At 33.1% G+C, this 22,100-nt stretch overlaps 1 protein-coding gene across 1 annotated transcript in view; it reads left to right on the top strand.

Annotated features, from left to right (window-relative positions):
* MFSD14B (major facilitator superfamily domain containing 14B) overlaps positions 1-14,005 on the top strand; it is a 72,147-nt gene extending 58,142 nt beyond the window's left edge. The window contains exons 9-12 of the mRNA XM_031937641.1: positions 2,508-2,620; positions 4,805-4,902; positions 10,802-10,959; positions 12,279-14,005. Coding sequence (XP_031793501.1) covers positions 2,508-2,620; positions 4,805-4,902; positions 10,802-10,959; positions 12,279-12,482 — 573 coding nt within the window. The 3' untranslated portion in view covers positions 12,483-14,005. The remainder of the gene's footprint in view (positions 1-2,507; positions 2,621-4,804; positions 4,903-10,801; positions 10,960-12,278) is intronic.
* Positions 14,006-22,100: the final 8,095 nt, after the last annotated feature.

Consider the following 22,100-nt stretch of genomic DNA (forward strand, 5'->3'; position numbering starts at 1 on the left):
GATAATTCTACTGGAAGAAAAAAACAATAGAATCTTAATGAAAGAGGGCTTTGAAACTTTTCTGATAAAAAGATCAGAAAAGTTGTGTTGAGTCTCAAATGCAAATACATGAGACAAAGGTAAATAACATTTGAGCAGTTGGTAGGGACTGACTGATGAGGAATTATCTGGCATTAACCTCTAATAATTAATTGATATTTGAATGAAGGAGAATGGTATTTGTGTTGTGTTGAGTCTCAAATGCAAATACATGAGACAAAGGTAAATAACATTTGAGCAGTTGGTAGGGACTGACTGATGAGGAATTAGTCTACTTGTTAATAAGGGGAGAAGAAATATTTCTCTTCTGAATCCTCCTATATTTGAGTGCCAGAGAAAGAGCTGAGGAAGAGAATCATGGGTCTTAAGTATGGTTTTGTTTGGTTTAAGGAGTGGAAAGGAACAGAAAATAAAATACTAGGGAAGAAATGAGGAAGAAGCTGAAGAAACTTACTAGTTCTCATAATTGACATTCATTAGAAGAAGAACATACATGAAGGAGAGGATAGAGTGGTCATAACATTCTGAACTTAAAAAGGATAAATTTTCTGCAATTTTATGTTCAGTCTTCTCTTTTACTGTATATTAATTCTGGGACTTTCTCTCTCGATTATTTATTTTGTTTTTAACATAGCTTGTTTATGTATATCTGTTTGAACATTGTCTCCCCTGTTGGATTGTAAATAGTGTTTTAATTCAAAATAATAACAATATCATTAGGCTTAAGGGAAATGGGTAGAAAGAAAGAAGGTGGGTTTAAGAAAGAGATAGAGTTGGAGAGAGAATAGTTGCAAGTAGGAAGTTCTGAAATTATTGACAAGGGGGCATTGTTGGTGCTACTATATTAAACAATATAGACTTTAAAAATTGCATACAGTCTTTTCTATTTGTGAATTGAAATATCCATTGTTGATGTTTTTACATTCATAAATTAAAAAATAATTTTAAATGTGGCAAAAGTAAATGTCATACTCCATGTAAAATACTGAATTGAGAAAATTGGGTGTTATCATTTGTGAATCAAGTTAATTTTTAATTTAAATGACAGTTTTTTTTTTAAATAATAATAAAGAGGTATCATGGACTTCAGTGTTAAATTTAAATAGAAACTGATTTCTGTGGGTAGCAAATTGAGTTCTGTTCCCTACCTGCCCTTCCCCACCTTAATGTAATACAACTGTATTGTATTATATTATATCACCAAAGCTATATGAGAGTCTAACACATAGAGTTATAGGGAACTAAAGGAGTACTTTTAGGAAGTTCAAGTCCTCCCTTTGATTTATACTGGTTGTGTGATTATGGAAAAGTTATTACTCTCTCAATATTCTGAGTATCTGTTTAAGATTTTACATATAGAAAGTATTGACTTGCATTGGTAGAAGAAATATCCTCAACTGGGAAGTCAATATATCAATGAAATTATAGATTATTCTTTATATCCCTATCTCTGGTAATAATTTCATTTAGTTGGTTAATGCCAGAATATCTCATGCAACTATTTTGGTATACCTATCATATGCATGCATCAGTTTTCTTGTCTTAAGCAAATATTTTCAAAGGTCTTTTCATCTTGAAAATTGATTTGGAATTTTTTAAAGATTATGCAGTAGAGTACAAACTCGTAGATTTTACCATTTTGGAAAGATTTTGAGCTTAAATGTGACAAACACCATCTCCTTCATTCAAACATCAATTAATTATTAGAGGCTAATCACCAGGTTGTTTGCATGTAGATCCATAAAAACTCTCTAAAGACATCTTCTAGCAGATTGTAGATGGATTGTTATCCGAGTTGTTGGAAGAAGTAACCATACTCACAAAACCATGGATCCTTGGAATATATGATAGTTATCTACATGAAATGTTGGTATAGATGTATTTATTTTTATCTTCTCACTGGATTTTTAATGTGTTGAACTACTACTTTGTAAATCTAGTTAAATACTCTGTACAATTTCGGTTTTTTTATTGATGCTAAATAAATGTTGAAATAGACAACATTTCTCTAGAGGTAATTAGAAATGTCATTTTAAAGTAATAATGATTAATGAATTCTTATTCAGTGAAAGAAGACTAATATTTAGCTATATTTTAGGTAGCCCTAAATTAGAGAAGTGCAGAGGAACCAGAATAGGGAAAAGCTTTTGAGTCATTTTCCTTTAAAACTCAGAAGGTATTTAAATTCTGGACTTTTGGAACTGAACAATTAGTCATCTTTTTCTAAGAGGTGGTATGATTCTATTAAGTATCCTGAATCACAATATTAATTAAAATGAGATTATGTGTATATATGTGTATAATTTTGAAAAGTTTAAAGCACTACATAAATGTCTTTTGTTATTGCCTTTATAGCATTGTGATTTTGGTAGTATTCTGTGACATGTTCGTGTTTGTAAAGTGGTAAATCAGTCGTTTATAAAGTTTATAAAATTATTTTCTCACAGGTTTTCTCTTCTATTTTTCAGACAGTATTTCTTAGCATCTTGATGAAGTCAATAGGAAATAAGAACACTGTTCTCCTGGGGTTGGGTTTTCAGATGTTCCAGTTGGCGTGGTATGGTTTTGGATCTCAGGCATGGTAAGGGATTACCATTTTTGGTAGTTATGTATTTCTAAATAAGCCTTTTGGATGAGTTTTAGCTTTAAGTGAATGATTTTTGGATTTTAGAGAATTAAGAAAGGGAAAAGACTTTCTATTAATGGAACACATGCAAATTTTTTATTATAGCACTACTTTAATAATTAGATATGTTAGGATTTTATAGTTTTGTGAAATTTGAACTTGATGAGAAAAGAAATGCTGAAAGAGATAGTATGGAATAGTGAAGAGAGAGCTGATGTGGAAGTCAGGAAAAGCTGACTTCAAGTTCCACCTCCAGCTGATTGAATCACTTAACCTCTCCATGCTAGGCAATTTGGTAAAGGATAAAAGTTGTAGTAGAAGAGTTGCTCTTCTTTTGTAAAGGGAATTTTCTCATCTGTAAGTTCTTTGTACAAAAGACATCACAAGTATAGTCCATGTTGCTATTCTTAGGGTATTTGAATTTGAGAAAAAGTAATGATAGAGCATTAATAAGTTAAAAAAGAATACTTTTATGTATTATATTTTTTTAAGTTGGTTTTTTTGGGGGGAGGGGGGTTGGGTTTTTAAACATTTGGCCTATATTCTTAAGTAATGTTTAAGTTGCTTCAAGAAATGGACCATGTATGTTCTTTTACACTGTCTAATTTATTAGATTGCAATACAGAAAGATTTTATTAATCTTTTATTAATTGATACAAGGTCAAAAGAATGCCATATTTTTCTCATCACCTCTTCATTATGGCTTCTAGTTTATTATATTGCTAATTGTTGTCCTGTTAGAGCTAGCCCTGTTCTTTTATAATATGTATATTATATATTATATATATTTTTGTATATACTTGAAATTCCGGTACATCAAGTAATACTTGATGGACCGTGGTGACACAAATATAGGTGACTAGTGTGTTATTTTCTATGTATTCTTAATTACCTTAGAAAATAAAAAAAAATTCCTTCCCACTGTTTTTAATACATAGCATTTCATTTTAGCTTCGTTATTTCCCCTTTGTTAATGTTTTAGGACTAGACCTACATATTTGGGGCATTATAGAAACCCCATTATTCTTAACTACAAATCTTATGAAAGGAACAAGAGATATTTTTCCTCTTATAAGATTAATGCATATCATGTAGCCACTACTTTTCTTTTTAAATTTTCAGTAGTATTTTATTTTTCTAAACACATGCAAAGATAATTTTCAATATTAATTTTTGCCAGGCTTTGTATTCCAAATTTTTCTCCATCCATCACTTACTTCTTCCCTCCCCAAGACAACAAGCAATCTGATATAGTTTTAATATGTGCAAATCTTTTAAGCATATTTCCATATTTGTCATGCTGTACAAGAAAAATCAGACCAAAGGGGAAAAGAAACCACAAGAAAGAGAAAAATAAACAAAAAGATGAAAATACTATGCTTCGATCCACATTCTGTATCCATAATTCTGTCTGGATGCAGATGGCTTTTTCCATCCCAAGTCTATTGGACTTGCCTTGAATCATTGCATTAGCCAATGATTTTAGTCAGAAATAAGAACTTAGTTTCCATCATACTTTCAACTTGGATCCAGATTGTTGAGAAAAGGTGATCTAAAGAGACTCGTTTTCTTTCTTAGTATTAGAGTTATATTCCCTTTTTTACCCTTAATTTCTGCCTTCTCTGGAGATTCTCTGCAGTCAGTAGAGGTTAAAAGGCAGTACATTTGGAAGAGTCTGGAGTATTAGCCTGAATTTTCAAATTTGTTCATTCAGCATTTCCACTGGGTTACACTTCAACAATACGTCCTTGTGAATTCTGCTAGCCTGCCAGTGTCAAATTTCTCCCCTGATTTTTTCTTGGCTCATTAGGTGGGTATAAGTAAATGTGGTAGCCTTAAGGGAAATAGGGAGATTGGTACAGAGCAAAGAGTTTCTCACTTGTAATTTGCTTATTCGATCAGAAGGAAAACTTGATGAATGTAAACTGAAGAAAGCTTCATTGCTTTGAATTAGTCTTTCCAGGGAAGAAGCAAAGAATTCAAAGGAAATGAAAAACCAAAAAAGCTTACATTGGGAAGCTCAAATAGCATGTATTCATTCACTCCCCAATATGGGTACAAAGGAAATGTGAAGGAAAAATCATTTTGTTTTTCTGTGACTGGAGTCTTTAATTACATAGTGACATGTTATCATTGCAGGATGATGTGGGCAGCAGGAACTGTAGCAGCCATGTCAAGTATTACATTTCCAGCGGTCAGTGCACTTGTTTCACGTAATGCAGAGTCAGACCAGCAAGGTGAGGTCAATTAATTCTCCTGTTTTCATGTCTTGTATTCCTTGTCTAGTTTCATTTATTTTACTCTTATGAAGTTAAATACTATTTTTTTGAGCTTCTGTTTTCTTGCTTGATTTTTTCCCCCCATTCTTTCTTTACTTTTAAAAAATAAAGATCTATTTCCCCTCCTTTTAACCTATAATGTTCCCTCCACCTATGCACAATGAAAAAGAAAAAACAAAACCAATGCAACAAACATTTATATAAATAAATAAATAAGTATATATAAATAAATATTTATATATAAAACTGTCAAGTAAGACAGTTTTTCTCACTGGCTATATCTCTCCATCCTTCCATTCTTCCCAATATATGCACTTATATACATACGTATGTGTTTGTGTATGTATGTATGTATGTCTGTATGTCTATATCAATTTGTATCCTTAGTCTGTTAGCTCTTTATTGGAAGGTATGTAGCCAGTTTAATTTTGAATCCTTTGAAATATTGGTTGGTCAATGCATTGATTATAGTTCTTGAGTATTTTAAAATTATTTGTCTTTATATTGTTATTATTATTTAGTAATTGTTCTCTTGGAACTGTCTATTTCTACATCAGTGATATGAGGCTTTCTCAGATTTCTTTTGAAACCTTCCACTTCATCATTTTTTAACTTAATACAGTTTCACTGTATTCATATATCATACTTTGTTCAGCCATTCTGCAATTGATAGTTACCTTTCTAATTTTCAATTCTTTGCTACCACAAAAAAGACTGACATAAATATTTTTTGTGCATATTTGGGTCATTTCCTTCTTTTGTCTTTTCAGTAGTACAGACTTAGTAATAATAACACGAAATCAAAAAGCATCCTCACCATATTTTTTCTTGAATTTTTCAGATTTTTATGAGAAAAATCTTCCTTTTTGTCCCATCTTTCCTTCCCCATTGAAAAAGTAAGAATTGATCCTTGTAATAAATTTGTATAGTCCATCAAAAAATTTTTTCAAGTTGGCCATGTCCAGAAAAATAAGTCTCAGTAGGCACTATGATTTTATTACCTCTTTTTCAGTGAGTAGATAGTAAACATCATGAGTTTTCTGAAATCCTTATTGGTCATTGTATTGATCAAAGTTCTTAGGTCTTTCAAAGCTAATTATTTTTTTATCATGTTGATTTTGTAGAAATTATTCTTCTAAAGTCATTCTGTATCATTTCATCAAAGTTTTTCTAGCTTTCTTTGTCATCTTTATCAATTTTTTGGGGGGGAGGGACACAGTGATGTAGTATTCTATCATATTCATGTACTTGTGATTTGTTTTGCTACTTCCCACTTCATCAGCCCCTCTAATTTCCAGTTGTTTCTCACTGCAAAAATAGCTGCTATAGATATTTTTGTCCATACAAGTCCCTTTTCTCTCATTGATCTCTGTATACTAGAATAATTAATGTTGGGTTATAAGACCTCCAGTTTAGTAACTTATTGTCTGTAGTTCCAAATTGCTATCCAGAATGATTAGATCAGTTCATAGCTCCACTAATGGTGAGTTATTGTACCTTTTTTTTTCCCTCTACAGTAGCTCTCACCTTCCCCCCATTTTTCTTTTTGGAGGGTCACTTTTGCCAGTCCTGTTGGTGAGAGTTGCTTTTACTTTATTTTTGTGGGGACATTTGGGGTTAAGTGACTTGCCCAGGGTCATATAGCTAGGAAGTGTTAAGTGTTTGAGATCAAATTTGAACTTGGGTCCTCCTGACTTCAGGGCTGGTATTCTATCCACTGCGCCACCTAGCTGCCCTGAGAGTTGCTTTTATTTGCATTTCTCTAACTACTAGTGATCTGGAACATTTTCCCCCCATATAGTTATTGATAGTTTAGGCTTGAAAACTGTCTGTTCATATCCCTTGACCATTATCAATCGGGGAATGACTTTTTATTTTTATACATTTGAATTAGTTCCATATCTATTTTGGAAATGACACCTTTATCTTATCAGCTTACTTACAAGAGTAGTTTTTCTCCAGTTATTTGCTTTGCTTTCTACTTAACTTTCATACTTTTCATGTTTTTATAAAATCTTTACTCCCTTGTTTTGAATATTAAAAAGGCCAGTGGGAAATATCTTGCTTTCCTATTCAGTTTTGAATTACATACTTAACTGTATTGTATTTTTTTTTTTAATTTGTTGTTGGAAGGAGTAGAAAAAGCAGATTAAAGAGGTGTATTATATGTTCATTTAGTATCCTTTTAAAATTGCAAAGCATTGTGCTTGCTGATGGAAGGAAATACAGAGATTGGATATGGTCTCTGCCTTCTTTAATGGATTGTATTGTGTAGCAAAAGGGATCCAGCATAGGTAAATAGTAATAGTTTAAAAAAAAAAACCTCACATTTATATGGTATTTTGAAGTTTATAAAGTACTTTCCTTGTCAAAATAAAGCTGTGAGGGAGGTACCTTATGGTGCTTTCTTTCTCACTCTCTTCTTCCTATTCATCACTCCCCTTCTCCCTTATTAGCAGATAGTGGAGAATAACTATTATAAGGAAAGAGTGTTCTTTATTCCACAAGATTGGAAATATCTACAATGAAACTAGGCCTGAGAACAGAACTTTGTATATATTGGACGTAGTCAGTTCCTGCCTCCATAGTAGATTTGAATTAGTACAGAAATTAAGTAAATTGCTCATATCACCTGAAAAAAGACCCCAAATATGTAAGGCAAAACATTTTCTGTGTTTCTTCTTGGGGATTATGTAAGGATCACTCAAATAGGATAATTCAGTTCAGTTCTTGGAAGGGAGTTAGGGGGAGGTTGTGTTAGATATAGAGTTAATGCATGCCATCTAGTGGTAAAGAAGCAAGTTAACAACCACTCTGTACATATTTACATAACTTAATGTTTCAGTAGCAAGTATATGAGGTTTTGATTGTTCTTTCCATTATAACACCCGGGACACACTTTTAGACTTGTTTTATTAATACAAATGTTTGTCAGTATTTTAATTTTTATTATTATTGTTATAAAATACAAGGTGAGGGGCAACTAGATGGCACAATGGATAGAGCACTGGCACTGAAGTCAGGAGGACCTGAGTTCAAACTGGCCTCAGACATTTAGTATTTCCTAGTTGTGTGACCTTGGGCAAGTCACTTAATCCCAATTGCTTCAGCAAATGAATGAATGAATGAGTGAAAAAAAAAAGTTGAATTAAAGCTGTGGCTTTTATATACCAGCCTGAAAGCTGCAAACATTGACATTTCTAATACCTTCAATTAATATCTAAGGGAGATATTAAAAAAGAATATAGAAAATACTAACTAAATAATAGCCCTACAGGTGGAATGAAAAGACATGGTTTTGTATTCCAGTTCTCCCCTCTCATTAGTTATGTGACTTTGAACAAATCAGATTTGACTGACTAACCTTAGCTGCAGCTTCTTCATCTGTCAAATAGAGATAATAATATTTGTTCTACTTATTTCTTAGTGTCACTATGAAGATCAAATTAAATGATGTATGCAAAGTGTTTTGTAATTTTAAAGTGTGTCAAATGTAAACTTGTGATGATCACCCAAATGACTAGTCTGAGTTGAGGGTAAATTGTTAAAAGTTTATTATAGACAGCTGTAGATGGAAGATTCACTTCCAAAAGGTAACGGTCCCAAATATTCAGTGAATATATTGATATATTTATATGGTTGCAAACATTAGGAAGTCCAAGAGGGATGGAAAATGAGCAAATTTTATCAGGGTCAGAAGCAGAAAAATATAAGGAGACACCAAGGACACATGTGGTGCTTACTTTAAGGTAAACAGTTCTGGAATTTGGCGTTGAACAAGAGGGATTTGAGACAAGATTAAATAGTTCAGCAGCTCAAATGAGATAAGACACCTGTGAGACTATTTTCATGGGAACAAATGAGGGGATGCAGTCATGTCTGAAAGGTAGTGCTACTCAGCTATTGAACATTAGTATCTGTGGGAACCCAAGGAAGAGACAGGCTTTGATATCTGAGAAAAGCAGTACTGCTTTCTTTGCAGGTTTTCAGATAACAGTAAACTCTTTCTTCAAAATGAAATAGTCCAGCCAAGCCCTATATTGATTCTAATACATTGAGTAAGGCTGGTCAGTATTTGGAATATAAAGAAATAAGTACAATGGGAAAATAGATGAAGCAGATTTTCAGTATAAAGGTAGCCAGGTAGTGCAGTTGATAAAATGCTGAGCTTAGAGTCAGGAAGAACTAAGTTCAAATATGATCTCAAACACTTGGTTGTAAGTTTTTTGTTTTATTTTATGCTTAAATACAAGGTGAGGAAAAAAAAAAAGAAGCCCCAAACTATTGCCATGTGCACAGCAAACCATAATAGAGAATTCTATATACAACAGTACATTTTCATTTCAAGAAAATGTATATAATAAATATTGCATATTGTTTTCAAAGTTGCCCAGCTTTCCTTTGCTTCTTTGTTGGTTTTCTTTTGTTCTCTACTACTGTGCACTTTTTACTTTATTTTTCCCTCTCCTCCTACTCTAAAGAAGGTTACAATTAAGTGTGGATATATACATATTTATCTCTAAACATACATACACACACATATATATATATACATGCATGCATTTATATATCGATGTAAGACTATGTCTATTTCCTCCTGTTAATCTCTTTCTGTGAAGGAATTGCATCTTCCCTCATAAGTCACTTCTTCTAATGCTTTCCATGTTCTTTTAAATCAATAAAGCTTATTATTTCCCAAAGCCTAACAATATTTCTTTCTGGATTCAAACAGTATCTTCTTTTTTAGGATCTTTGAGGTTTTGTTTCAGACATTTATTAATTCTTTTTTGTTGACTCTGGATGAGTCAATTGACCATCTCTGTCTGCCTCAGTTTGTTCAGCAATAAAATAAGAATAATAATAACTCTTAGATCCTTGTGTTGTTGTGTAGATAAAATGTGATATTTGTAAAGCATCATATGCTTCTTAAAGCACTATCTAAATGTAAATGTTAACCATTATAATAAAAAATTTTTTTTTTTACTCTGTAATGTTTCTACTAATGTGCTATAAGGTGCCTCCCTCACAGCTTTATTTTGATAAGGAAAGTACTTTCTAAACTTAAAAGTGCCATATAAATGTGAGGTTTTTTAAACTACTATTGTTATTACTAATAGTTGTTTAGATAGTATAGTCACATACCATTCATTTTTTCTGTGGAGATATACAGGGTGTCTCAGAAGTCAGGCTATGGAAGTGCACCAAAACTTTCAGGACCTCATTTATTTGTGACCAGTGACAGATACTGTGGACAGAGCCAGTAAAGGCAATGAAAAAGGAATGAGATATATTTACTTAGTTGATGTAATGAGCAGAGAAAAGTACATGTGAATTTTATTATGCTCACTAAATACAATAGAAACTATGTTAGCTGACATATTATCAGCCCCAGAAAGCTCAAAAAACTTTTACTTCTGTTAATGTTCTATAAATTTTTAATATAACCAGAGGAATGGTTAAGTCTGTGATAGCTTATGTGTCAGTTGCCCAATTTACTTGTTTTTACTTCTTCTGCTGGAGAATTTTGGTGGTAGTTGGGGAGGGATAGATTCATAAATAGCCGTCATTTGCCCACTGACCTCACTAACTTTTGATTCTGCTTAGGGTTTTATGAAGGTGAATCCAAGCAGTAAGATTGTTGGGGCATATAATCAATCAGTAAACATTCATTAAGCACTTACTATGTGCCAGGTCCTATGCTAAACTTCTTAAAAATCTTTCTTTTTCTTGGTATCGGGAAGCGTGGTAGGACTATGATGTTGTGCCAGACTTTTGAAACTTGATTCAGTAGTATTGCAAACATAGAAGCCTATCAGTCAAAATGCCTATGATCTCATTTTCTTTTATTTTGCTGCAGGAGTTGCTCAAGGAATAATAACTGGAATTAGAGGTCTGTGTAATGGCCTTGGACCAGCACTGTATGGCTTCATATTCTTTTTGTTCAATGTGGAATTAACAGAAATGGAATCAGTTCAGAGTTCTGCGGAAAAAGTCATTCAGGATTCTGGCAGTAAGGTAAATTAGCTGGTGATAAATAAATTCATAGCATACAACAAATTGGTTGTATCTAGATGACAATAAAATTTTGTTCTAGGACTTGTGGATAATCTTTATATGTATTTGCAAACACATTTTACTGCCTCTGACACCTAATTTAACCATATAAGAGGAATGTTGTGTCAATTATATTTGAATTGAAAGTAGGTTAATTCATAATTAAAATAATTTAGTTATTACCAGGTCTGGTGCATGCCTATAGTTCCTGATCCTGGGGAGACTGAGGCTGGTGGATCTGTGAAGTTCAATGCTGCAGGAGACTAAAGCCTATTGAATGTACATACTGAATCTAACACCAGTATGATGAACTCTTGGTAGTGAGTCATCTATAGCCATAGCAGGTTAAAACTTCCATGCTGATGATTATTGAGATTGAGTAGTTTCAGTCTGGGTAAGATAGGAAGACTTAGCTTCCAATCAATCATTCATTTACTCTAATTTTTAAAATAATTAAAAAAATTTTTTTAATTTTCCAAATACATATAAAGATAGTTTTCAACATTCATTTTTGTAAGATTTTGTGTCCCAAATTTTTCTTCTTCCCTTCTTCCCCAGATATGATAGCAGTCTGATACAAATTAAATATGTCAAATTCTGTTTTTAAAATAATCTAATTTCTCACATTTAGATCCTTAAAACTAGAAAACTCCTAGCATTAATATAAATATGCCTACTTAGAAATATAGCATATATGTTTTATATTAGATAAGGTATGAGATGAGATTCTCAGGTGGCCTAGTGGGTAGAGGAGTGCTGGGCCTGAAGTCAGGAAGAAGAATCTTCCTAAGTTCAAATCTGGCATCAGACACTTATGAGCTATGTGACTTTGGGTAAGACATTTATCCCTGTTTGCCTCAATTTCCTGTAAAATGAACTGCAGAAAATGACAAACCACTGTTGTATCTTTGCCAAGAAAACTTCAGATGGGGTCACTTAAGAGTTGGATGTGACTGAAATGACCAAACAAAAATTTTGAACATAAACACCTGGGATGGAGATGAGGGAATCATAAGATAAGGAAATAATCTAACTACCTGTTGGAAAACTTGGATGTTGTAGCTTGCTTGAGATTCCCAAATTCCATTTTGGTTTCTTCCTAAGAGAAATGATTTAAGGCAGAAAGTAAACATGAGAAGTATGACTTCATTAATTTTGGAAAGACCAAGCAGACATAAGTTTTTAAGTGGTTCAGGATGTTATTAGAAAGAACAAATCTTGTTCACCTATAATTGACTCCATTTCAACTTGTTTTCTTCTTGTTTCTCCTACTATCTCAGGGAGCCATCATTCCAGGCCCACCTTTCCTGTTTGGTGCAATTGCAGTCCTCCTGGCTTTCTTGGTTGCCTTATTCATCCCCGGACATAGCAAAGCCAGCAGTAATAGAAAGCACAACAGCAGCATCAGTGGCAACCTGCCCACCAATCCAGAACGAGGCATTGATGAGGACATTGAACCCCTACTGCAAGATAGCAGTGTTTAAAAACTCTTTTCTTAGGGGGGAGACTGCACATCCATGTCCTGAGTTGTGAACATTGCAGGAAGAGGGAGCTACAGTAAGCTTACCATTCCAGAGAACTGTGGAAAGGACTGAGAGAATATGAAAATTATAGGACTCTGTGGTGATATTATTGGCACCTTTCCAGGGCTGAGTTTTTGAGACTGAGCTTCCCTTTCACCCTCTCACACTTTCCCCATACTGTTGATATATTAGCAACAAAGTAAGATTTGAAATTCTTATCTGCAAATGATATGTACCTCTAATGGTGGTCCAGAGCCCTGACCTTGAAACTCTAACGTAAAGGGCACCTCTGTAGCAGAGAGAGGAATTTGACTGCCTTTAAAAGGAGAAATGCAGTTAGTCATGATGACTACAACCTTTTGAAATTGCTTGAAGCAAATCATACAGGCTTTAAACTAGGCTATGTTTCCTTTATAAGAGACAATTAAGGTTCCTTTCTACATTTCTGCTAGATTCCTTGAATGTGTATCCCATTCACTCCGTGTCGTTTGGGGAAGGAACTATACTCAACAGTCACTTTAAGGAAGGGAATCATCTTAATATCAGTTTGCATCATCCTTATTTCATCCTTTTCAGGTCTTGACTATAGCAAAATTCTTCATGCCAGTGGACAGTAGTAATACAGAGAGCAATGATGTTTTATTTTCTTTAATATAGAAAGAAAAATGTTCTTTAAACATAGATCATGTAGAAAATTCTAGATTTCAAAGGAAAAAAAATGCTTTTAGGTGGCACACTGAATAGAAATTGGTCTTACTCCCTTGCCTCCAAGGCTCAGTAAATGTGAACCTTCCTAAGTATGTGGGACTAAATCACTGGGTGCTAAGGGAATATTTATCAAAGAGTGCGCACAATTATTACTTAGTTCCCTTTCCCCATCTCCCTTAACTGACCTGTGAAATTTTTGTTCCCATTAATTGCACTACTGCCTTAACTGCTGTGCATTTATTATCATATTTAGCCTTCATATCAATCTCTTTATCTCACTTGCTGATCTCATGGGAATATTCATGTAAGATTCCTTTCTGAAAGAGTGGTATGTTAGTGGGCCTAGTTTCACTACAAGTCCCTTGGTAATTTTTTGAGATGTTTTATGGGGGGAAAAAAATCTATACAAATTTATATGTATTTTGCTGCACCCTTAAAAGGACCATTGAACAACACCCAATTCTGTTGAAGCATTCCTATGAATGTTTTATATATATGAAATATATGTAGATATTTGTAAGGAGTTTTAATTTTTTTCCTGATGGGGTGCTGTGTAAATCTTGTATTTATAAATGTAATGAGGGTATTGACTGAAAAAATATATATATACAGCTTTTATAAATGATTGTGTACTGACTGAATACATTTAAAAGAAAAAATATATTTTGAAACATGTTCTGCCTTGAAAAGAGGTAACAGGCCTTTTGTACTCTGCTCTTGGTTTTTAAGTGAATTAGCTTCCTAATGCATAATAAATTTACAACTTCAATGTTTAAGTTTCTTTTGTTTCTTTAATGCAAATAATACCAATAATTTTCTTCCTTTCTTTTTAGATAAATTTCTGATAAGCCACATGAAGAGTTATCCTTGCTTTTATGTGAATGGGTATTGGTCTCTTTTTACATAGAGATGTCTTGCTATCTTTATATTTTAGGTCTTCAGGTTCACAAATATTTGTAATCTCTCAAGATCTCTTGGCCTCACACCATTATTTTTTAGAAACAAGTTTTTATTGTCTTTTTCCCCATACAACACCAGAATTGCCTCCAGAAATCTCCCACCCCAAATTCCTCCCTCTTCCTTCCTTTCTCTTCTTATAGAGCATCTCATATAGTAAATGTTTTTAAAATTCAAAAAGAAAAAAAAAGCATAACTAATCAGTACATTGAAAAAGTCTGAAACTATTTGCAATATACCACACGTCTCACACTGTTTATATTTTATCAAGAAAACAAATTGAAGCATTTAACCTTACAAGTTGGGGTGAGGAGAATGTCTTAGGAAATTTTATTTTTTAAAGACAAAAAAAAAAAGGAAAAAGAAAAACTATTGTTCACTTCATTGAAAAAGTATGAAAAATTTTCAATAGAAGGTAAATTGAAACATTAATCTTAAAAGGTGGGATGTTCTCTGTTGGTACTAGAAATTTTAAATGGGAAATATTTGATAACATGAGCATGATTTTTCAATTTTTGAGCAAAATGTATCTTATATAAATATCAGAGAAGATACACTATAAATTTAAGATATTGATTCTTTCATATGGAACAATTTAGTAGTGAAAACAACAAAAAAGATATTTTTGTGGAAAGGAAAATAATTAAATCAACTGTATGTTATTGCTGTTCTTAGAGATGAACATTTGATTCCTAAAAGTACTGGGAAAATAACTTCAAATAAAAACTGCTAAGATACTTGTGTAAAGAAGCAGCTTTGCCAGCATTATTTGAGGCTTAATATTTTTGCTACAGTTCATTTTTTTGGTTCCCAAACTGTTTAAATCCCATTTGAAAGCCATTTTTTTTATACACCAGTTTTTATTAAAACAAGGTAATTTTATAATTCCTTTTAAAAATCAAAATGTTAAATCTGTGATAGCAATCTTAGGTCCTTTAACAATTGATTTAACTTTTCATTTTAAAAATACTTTTTCCAGGTTATATTTCATATAGAATAGAATAGTTTCTTAGAAAACCTTACAAAAGCACAGCTTAAACAATTTTGTTTTTTGCTGTTTATAATTACTTTGAAATTGCACTGGACGCTCTGTTCTTGATGCAGTAACTGAATAATTTTTTTTTCCTCAGGTTTTCCTGCATAATTTATTCCATTTTGAAGACACCCTGGACATGACAAAATATAATGATAAAGCTTCTCTTTTTTATACTGATACTTATGGTTTGGCATATCTATTCACACATTTGCTTATACATACTTAAAGGGTCTTTCTATATGCCTTTGGTATTGGCTTTGGAGACAGAGGGTGTAGGTTGGAATCTTGGGCAAATTGCTTCATTTCTTCCAGCCTCTATTTCTTTTGTTTGAACAAAAGTGCTCTTCAGCTCAAAATATTCATAATGATCCAATGTCACTAGATTTACTTTTTTTGAGGGTGGTGATGTAGTGGTAGAAACTTGACAAAATTTCTGTGTGAAAACCTTAATTTACCATTATAGTTATATATACATGTACACATACATTTGCCAATCTGCCAAATCAATTAATTGGGTTACTAGGGTTAAGTTACTTCCCCATGTTGTTATCTAAGGCCGGTTTTGAACTCAGATCTTCCTTACTCCAAGGCCTGTGCACTATCCACTGTGCCATCTAGCTTCCCCTAGCATTCTTTTTAAAACTTTTTAAATTTGTGGAATAACACAAGCATTTCCATAATATAGTACATTAAAAAAATTATTGCACATGAGACTGCAATCTGTTATGCAGAACTTGCTATTCTTTTCAAATATACGACAAAATTGTTGTGTAAATTTCTTTTTTTTCGCCTCTCTCTACTCACCCTAGAGATGTATACTATTAGGCACAAATAGGTATAGGCGCATGTGCATGTATGTGTGTGTGTGTGTGTGTGTATGTATACATATGTATATATGTGTGTCTGTATACACTATAGCATGCAAATGGTATCTTCCTTCATATGTCCTTTGTAGTTAATTTGGGTATTTATAATAGACAAATTAACTTATTTGCTCAAAGGTGAAGAATCAGCTGACCTAATAAATATCAAACTGGCTATTTCATATAGAGTTATCTTTTTTCCAGTTAAAACATAAAATACCCAAGGCTAGATCTATGTTTTCCATCATTTTTGTGTTTCGCATCCTTTATATAGTATTGTTCAGTTTTTTTCTATCATATCTGACTGCAATCTCTTTGGGGGTTTTGTGAGCAAGGATAGTCACAATTTGCAAATTCCCTTTCTAGCTCATTTTTATTCATTTATTTATTATTCCTTGCTCATTTTTTAGATGAGGAAACCGAGGCAAATGGGGTTAGTGACTTGCCAAGATCACATAACTAGTAAGTGTCTGAGGTCAGATTTGAACTCAGAAAGATGAGACTTTTTTTTTTTTGGCTGAGGTAATAGGGGGTAAGTGTCTTACCCAGGGTCACACACAGGGAAGTGTTAAGTGTCTGAGGCCAGATTTGAACTCAAGTCTTCAAGATGAGACTTCTTGACTGCAGGTGCAGCACTATTTCTATGATGTCATTTATCAGCTACTAGTTGGTTAAACTTTAATCCTTGTCTCTTCTGAAAATTTCATCTAATTGAGTTCTTCCCAAGTAATTGATGTTTCTAAGTTTGTTGAATCTAATTGTTTCTTTTAATCTAAATATTTTTTTGTAACAAAGGATTGTAATTGTAATGTTATGGTTAGCTTTCTGGAAGTCTCTGGACCAGCCTTAGTTTCAGCAGAGAAATCACCATGAGAATAGTAGGGGATAAAGTCCAAAGTCTTTTTTATCTCCTTCACCGTCTGTCTCCTTCTGGCTTGGCTAGCTCTCCGGAGGCTCTCTGGAATGGGTCTTGGTTTCAGTGGAAGAATGCAGGAGAGCCACCAGCGGCTGGTTAAGTCTTCTCTCTCAAAGTGCAGGAGGCAGGAGAGCCACCAGAAGCTTGATCAAAGATGGAATATCTCTCTTCCAGTCCTGGTTGGCTTTTATATACTCTATTACAAGTACATCATCATAGGTGTCAATCTTGTAGAATAGTTGTCAACTTGTAGAACTATATATAATACTAAGTACATGTAAACTAGAGAATCATTTTAATTCCACTGAGTTAACACCTTGTTGTAAGATTAAATCAGTCATATTGAACAAGAACTATTAATCACCCTGCTAAACTAGATAACCATTGTCTTATCAATTCCTCTGAGTTAACACCTTGTTTTGAGTATACTTCTCCACAGAGTTCTGCCCTTTACCTGTAATAATTTAAAACAAATCAATTCATTAGTCACATTTTATCAATATTCTTCATCTAGTCTACCACCTCTCTTCAGCCTTCAGTGACATTTAGAACAAAGGTATGTAAAAGGGGGATGTAATTAAAAAAAAAAAAAAGGTTGCTATAGAATACCCTATTCAAAGTATGACATACTTTTCCACTAGTACATGCTGAATTCAATGAAAAGTGAATCAAGTATAAAGTGTCTATGTTTCAAAGGGATAACTCAAAGCTCTAGTTTGTTAGAAGTCTTTTTCTCCCATATGTGGTGTGCTGTATTTCTGCTAGCTTCTATTTCTCTTCTTAGTGTCTGGCCTGTAAGCACTTAAAGAATGCTTGTTAACTTGACTTGCTGGAGAAATTTCCCTGAGGCATTAACTAAATGGTTTTGATGATTACTTGCTTTATCATATTATTTGAATACTAGAACAGCAATTCTTTTCATTCCTTTTTTTCTTTATTCCATACCTTAATATTTTAGAATTTTTGTTCCTCCAAATTTTAAAATTATTTTTATCTAACTCTATTGTATAGTTAGAATAGCATTGTATAAATTATTTTAGGTAATATTGTCATGATAATTAGCATGGTTCTACTATGAGCAATAAGTACCTCCTGTTAATGTGTCATTTTTAATTTCTTGAGAATATTATATAATTGAGTTGACTGTGCCTTGGTAGATTGACTTCCACATGCATTGTGTTTTGAGGTTATTTTGATTTCATTTGCATTATCCTTTTACTTCTTTTTCTATTTTGTTATTGTTAAATATAGACTACTTTTTGATTTTCGTGTTTTTATTTTGCATTCTACTTTATTGAAGCTAATAATTATCTCAGTTTCTTTGCTGAGTTTCTCAAGTTTTCTATGTAAGTCATGGTTTCTACTTTTAATTCTTTTTCTGTTATTCTATTATTAGCATTTTGAAAATGAGCTCAATAGTGGAGAGAATGGGCATTCTTGATTTACATGTATATTTTGGGGGATTCTTTTTTTCCCATTGCACATGTTATCTTTTGATTATAAAGTGAAAAGCTAAGATCTATCTAAATATGCAAAATTATGCTTTTTATAAGCAGCCTTTCTAGGGTTATTTTTTCTTTTTATCAAAAATAGTTGTTGTATTTATCAAAGATATTTTATGCATCTTTTGGTAGAAACATGTGATCTTGTATATTTCAATGTGATAAATTATGCTAATAATATTCTTACTGTTGAACCATTGATGGGATGAATGAACTCTAGCAAAAAACCATGTCCCTGGCAGCAACTCAATATCTAAGTGGGCCCCAGTGAGGAACAAACTGACCCTGTAAAATTATCTTCTTACAGAATTATCTTGTACAGACAGAGCTATCCTGTACTGATGCCCACTGTTACCTTATAAAATCTGGAGGTTAAGCTATAATAAATAAGACTAGCACCATGCACACAAAAGGCATAGTTAGCACACTTTGCCTTGCCCTGGGTCTTTTACCATAAAAATCCCACCTTTTCCCTACTAATCCCAATTTCATTAGGAACTTTGCCTGCTTGCTAAGCATCATAATGAAGTTTTGTCCCTTGATCTGGAGGTTTGAGCATGTCAATTCATTTTGGACAAATTACCATTACTAGTATAAATTCATCTTGGTTATATAAAATACTTTTTGAATGTATTCTTGTAATCTTTTTACTGGGATTTTACTTAAAATTTTTTCATGGGTTAAAAATTAGTGATATTGACCTATGGGTTATTCTCTTTCTTGGCTTGCTATCCTATCCTCTTTCCTTTTCTAATCATTATAATCATTTATACTCATTTAAAAAATCTGCATTGTTTTGGAGATCATGTCATGTCAAACCAAAAGAATCAGGATCTATCATCTCAAGTTTTTAAAACACCCATCTATTTAATCTCTTATTATTTCCTTACTCATATTGAATATCAGTTGCCTATATGCTTTTAAAAATTGTCCTTTAAAACTTAAATGTCTTCTTATTCCAAGTGTTACCCCTTTTCTGTCTATCTTCCATATTGCTGCCAAAATGATTTTGCTAATTTTCTGATTTTGTCATCCCTAACTACCCCCATCCTCCTTTGCCTCTAATAAATTTTAATGCTCCCTGTTGTTTCCAGGTTTAAAATACAAACTCATTTGTTTGGCATTTAAGGCACTTTTATAGCCCGGTGAGAGAAATGATTATTAATAATCAATGATTGGGAGAGACCCAGAGTTACCCTTTTTTTTAAAGTCCTCATTTTAAAAATTCAGTTTCTGAAGGTTGAACTAACTTTCTTCTGTCAGAACCTACTCAATCTTACAAGGAATCTAAGGTGAATTCCTGCCTATTGTGTTCTACTAAACTAAACTTCTTTGATTAAATAAATTGTTCAAGGCTGGGGGTAATCTGGAAGTACAGGGTATAATCAAAATTCATTAGAATAGATCCAGCCCCTCATTGTAAAATTTTTCTCTTTCATTACTTATTTACCTAGAGTTGATTGCCAGCCTCTGGGACACCCACTTTTCCAAAGGCATAAAAGGTTCTGAGCCTGCTCCCAAGATGGCGTTTGGCATCAGGAGTTCCATTGACTTCTTTAATTAATAAAATGCTAGAATTATTAATAAAATGATTACCCAGAAACTATATCTCTTGAACTTTTAACATGTTATACTGTCCTCATATATTACTTCCCTTCATTCACACTGTGGGTCAATTATCCTGATCTGCTTACTGTTCTTCATACATGGTATTCCATCTCCATCTCTGTACTTTTGCACTGGTTATCTTACATAACTGGAATGCCTTCCTTCCTCATCTCTCCCTCTTAGAATTCTTGGCTTCCTTCTAGACTCAGCTCAGTTGTCTTTAGCTGAAAGGTTTCCCTATTCCCCAATTCATAGTACCTTCTCTTAGGTTCCTTCCATTTACTCTATCTTCTTTCTACATACTTGTGTACATTTTGTCTCAGTTAGGATTTAAGTTTTGAAGACAGAGACTTTACAGGTTTCTTACGACCTTGGTTCAATGAGACAGAAGATAGAGACAAATCCAAAATGGGGGAAACCATGAAAAAATAAAATGGAAAACAGTATGCATTCAGACTCCATCAGTTCTTTTTTTGGAGGTGAATAGCATTTTTCAACATGAATCCTTTATGATTATCCTGGATATTGCTAAAAATAACTAAGTCTTTCACAGATGATCATTGTACAGTTACTGTATACAATGTTCTCTCCTGGTTCTGTTCATTTCACTTTACATCAGTTCTTGTAAATCCAAGTTTTTCTGAAATCAACCCACTGTCATTTCTTATAACAATAGCATTCCATGAAATTCATATATCACAATCTATATTCAGATATTCCCCACTTGTTGGGCATTCCCTCAATTTCTAATACTTTATTGCTACAAAAAGAGCAAATATGCATTTTTATTAATGCAGATTAGGCTAATGTGGAGTAGGATTATGAATTTTAGAAAAATGCACCCAGAGCTCTAAGGGATTGAGAGTAGGTTGGACAACAGTCTATTAGTCAAGTGTTTATTAAGCATTTACTATGAGCCAGATAATGCTAAATTCTGAGGACCCCAAGAAAGGCAAAAAACATGGTCTCAGCTCTTAGGGAACTCACATAAAAAGTGGGGAGATAACATGCAAAACAACTTTACATACAAAGTATAGATGAAGTAGTGGGAAAGAGTAGGAGAAACCCGTGTATAATAAAGTGCTAGACTTGGAATAGGGAAAATGAGTTCAAATTCTGCCTCAGGTACTTAATAGCTGCTCAACCTTCTCTTTCTCAAATTACTTAATCTCAGAATTGGGAAAATGAGTTCAAATTCTGCCTCAGGTACTTAATAACTGCTCAACCTTCTCTTTCTCAAATTGCTTAATCTGTAAAACGATGAAAACCCTCCTAGAGTTGTTGTGAGGATTACATAAAATTTAAAAGACAAAAATAATAATTTATTTAGATTGCATGATTTAGAGTTGGAATGGACCCGAAGTTCATTTAATCTATTTCTATCATTTTACAAATGAGGAAGCTAAGGCTAAAGAATGTTATAATCTACTGGTCATCCTGCCATTTAGGGGAGGGGGTGGGGGGGTAAGAGGTGAAAAATTGGAACAAGAGGTTTGGCAATTGTTAATGCTGTAAAGTTACCCATGTATATATCCTGTAAATAAAAGGCTATTAAATTATAAAAAAAATAAAAATAAAAATAAAGAATGTTATAGAAGTAGTAAGCATCAATGTCAGAATTTGAACCCAGGTCCTATGATTTTAGAGTCAGTGATTCTTGAACTGATGATCTACTTTTTTCCCCTGAGGCAACTTGGGTTAAATGACTTGTCTCAGGGTCACACAGCTAGGAAATGTCTGAGACCAGATTTGAACTCAGGTTTTCCTGATTTCAAGGCTGGTACTCTATCCATTGTGCCATGTAACTGCACCTGATGATAAAGAGAAATAGTATTTTTAGGCTTTGAATTATAAAGTAGTGATCATTGAAAGGTCTTTTTTAATGACAAAAAAGAAAATTAGATTGGTGGAATAATTTGGGTAAGGAAGAATCAGAAGCAATGCACCTCAATTATGCAGTGGCTTTTTTGGGAATGTGATTTGAAATAA

The sequence above is a fragment of the Sarcophilus harrisii genome, chromosome 1 (genome assembly GCF_902635505.1).
Source record: "Sarcophilus harrisii chromosome 1, mSarHar1.11, whole genome shotgun sequence".
In the NCBI taxonomy this organism is placed as follows: Eukaryota; Metazoa; Chordata; class Mammalia; order Dasyuromorphia; family Dasyuridae; genus Sarcophilus; species Sarcophilus harrisii.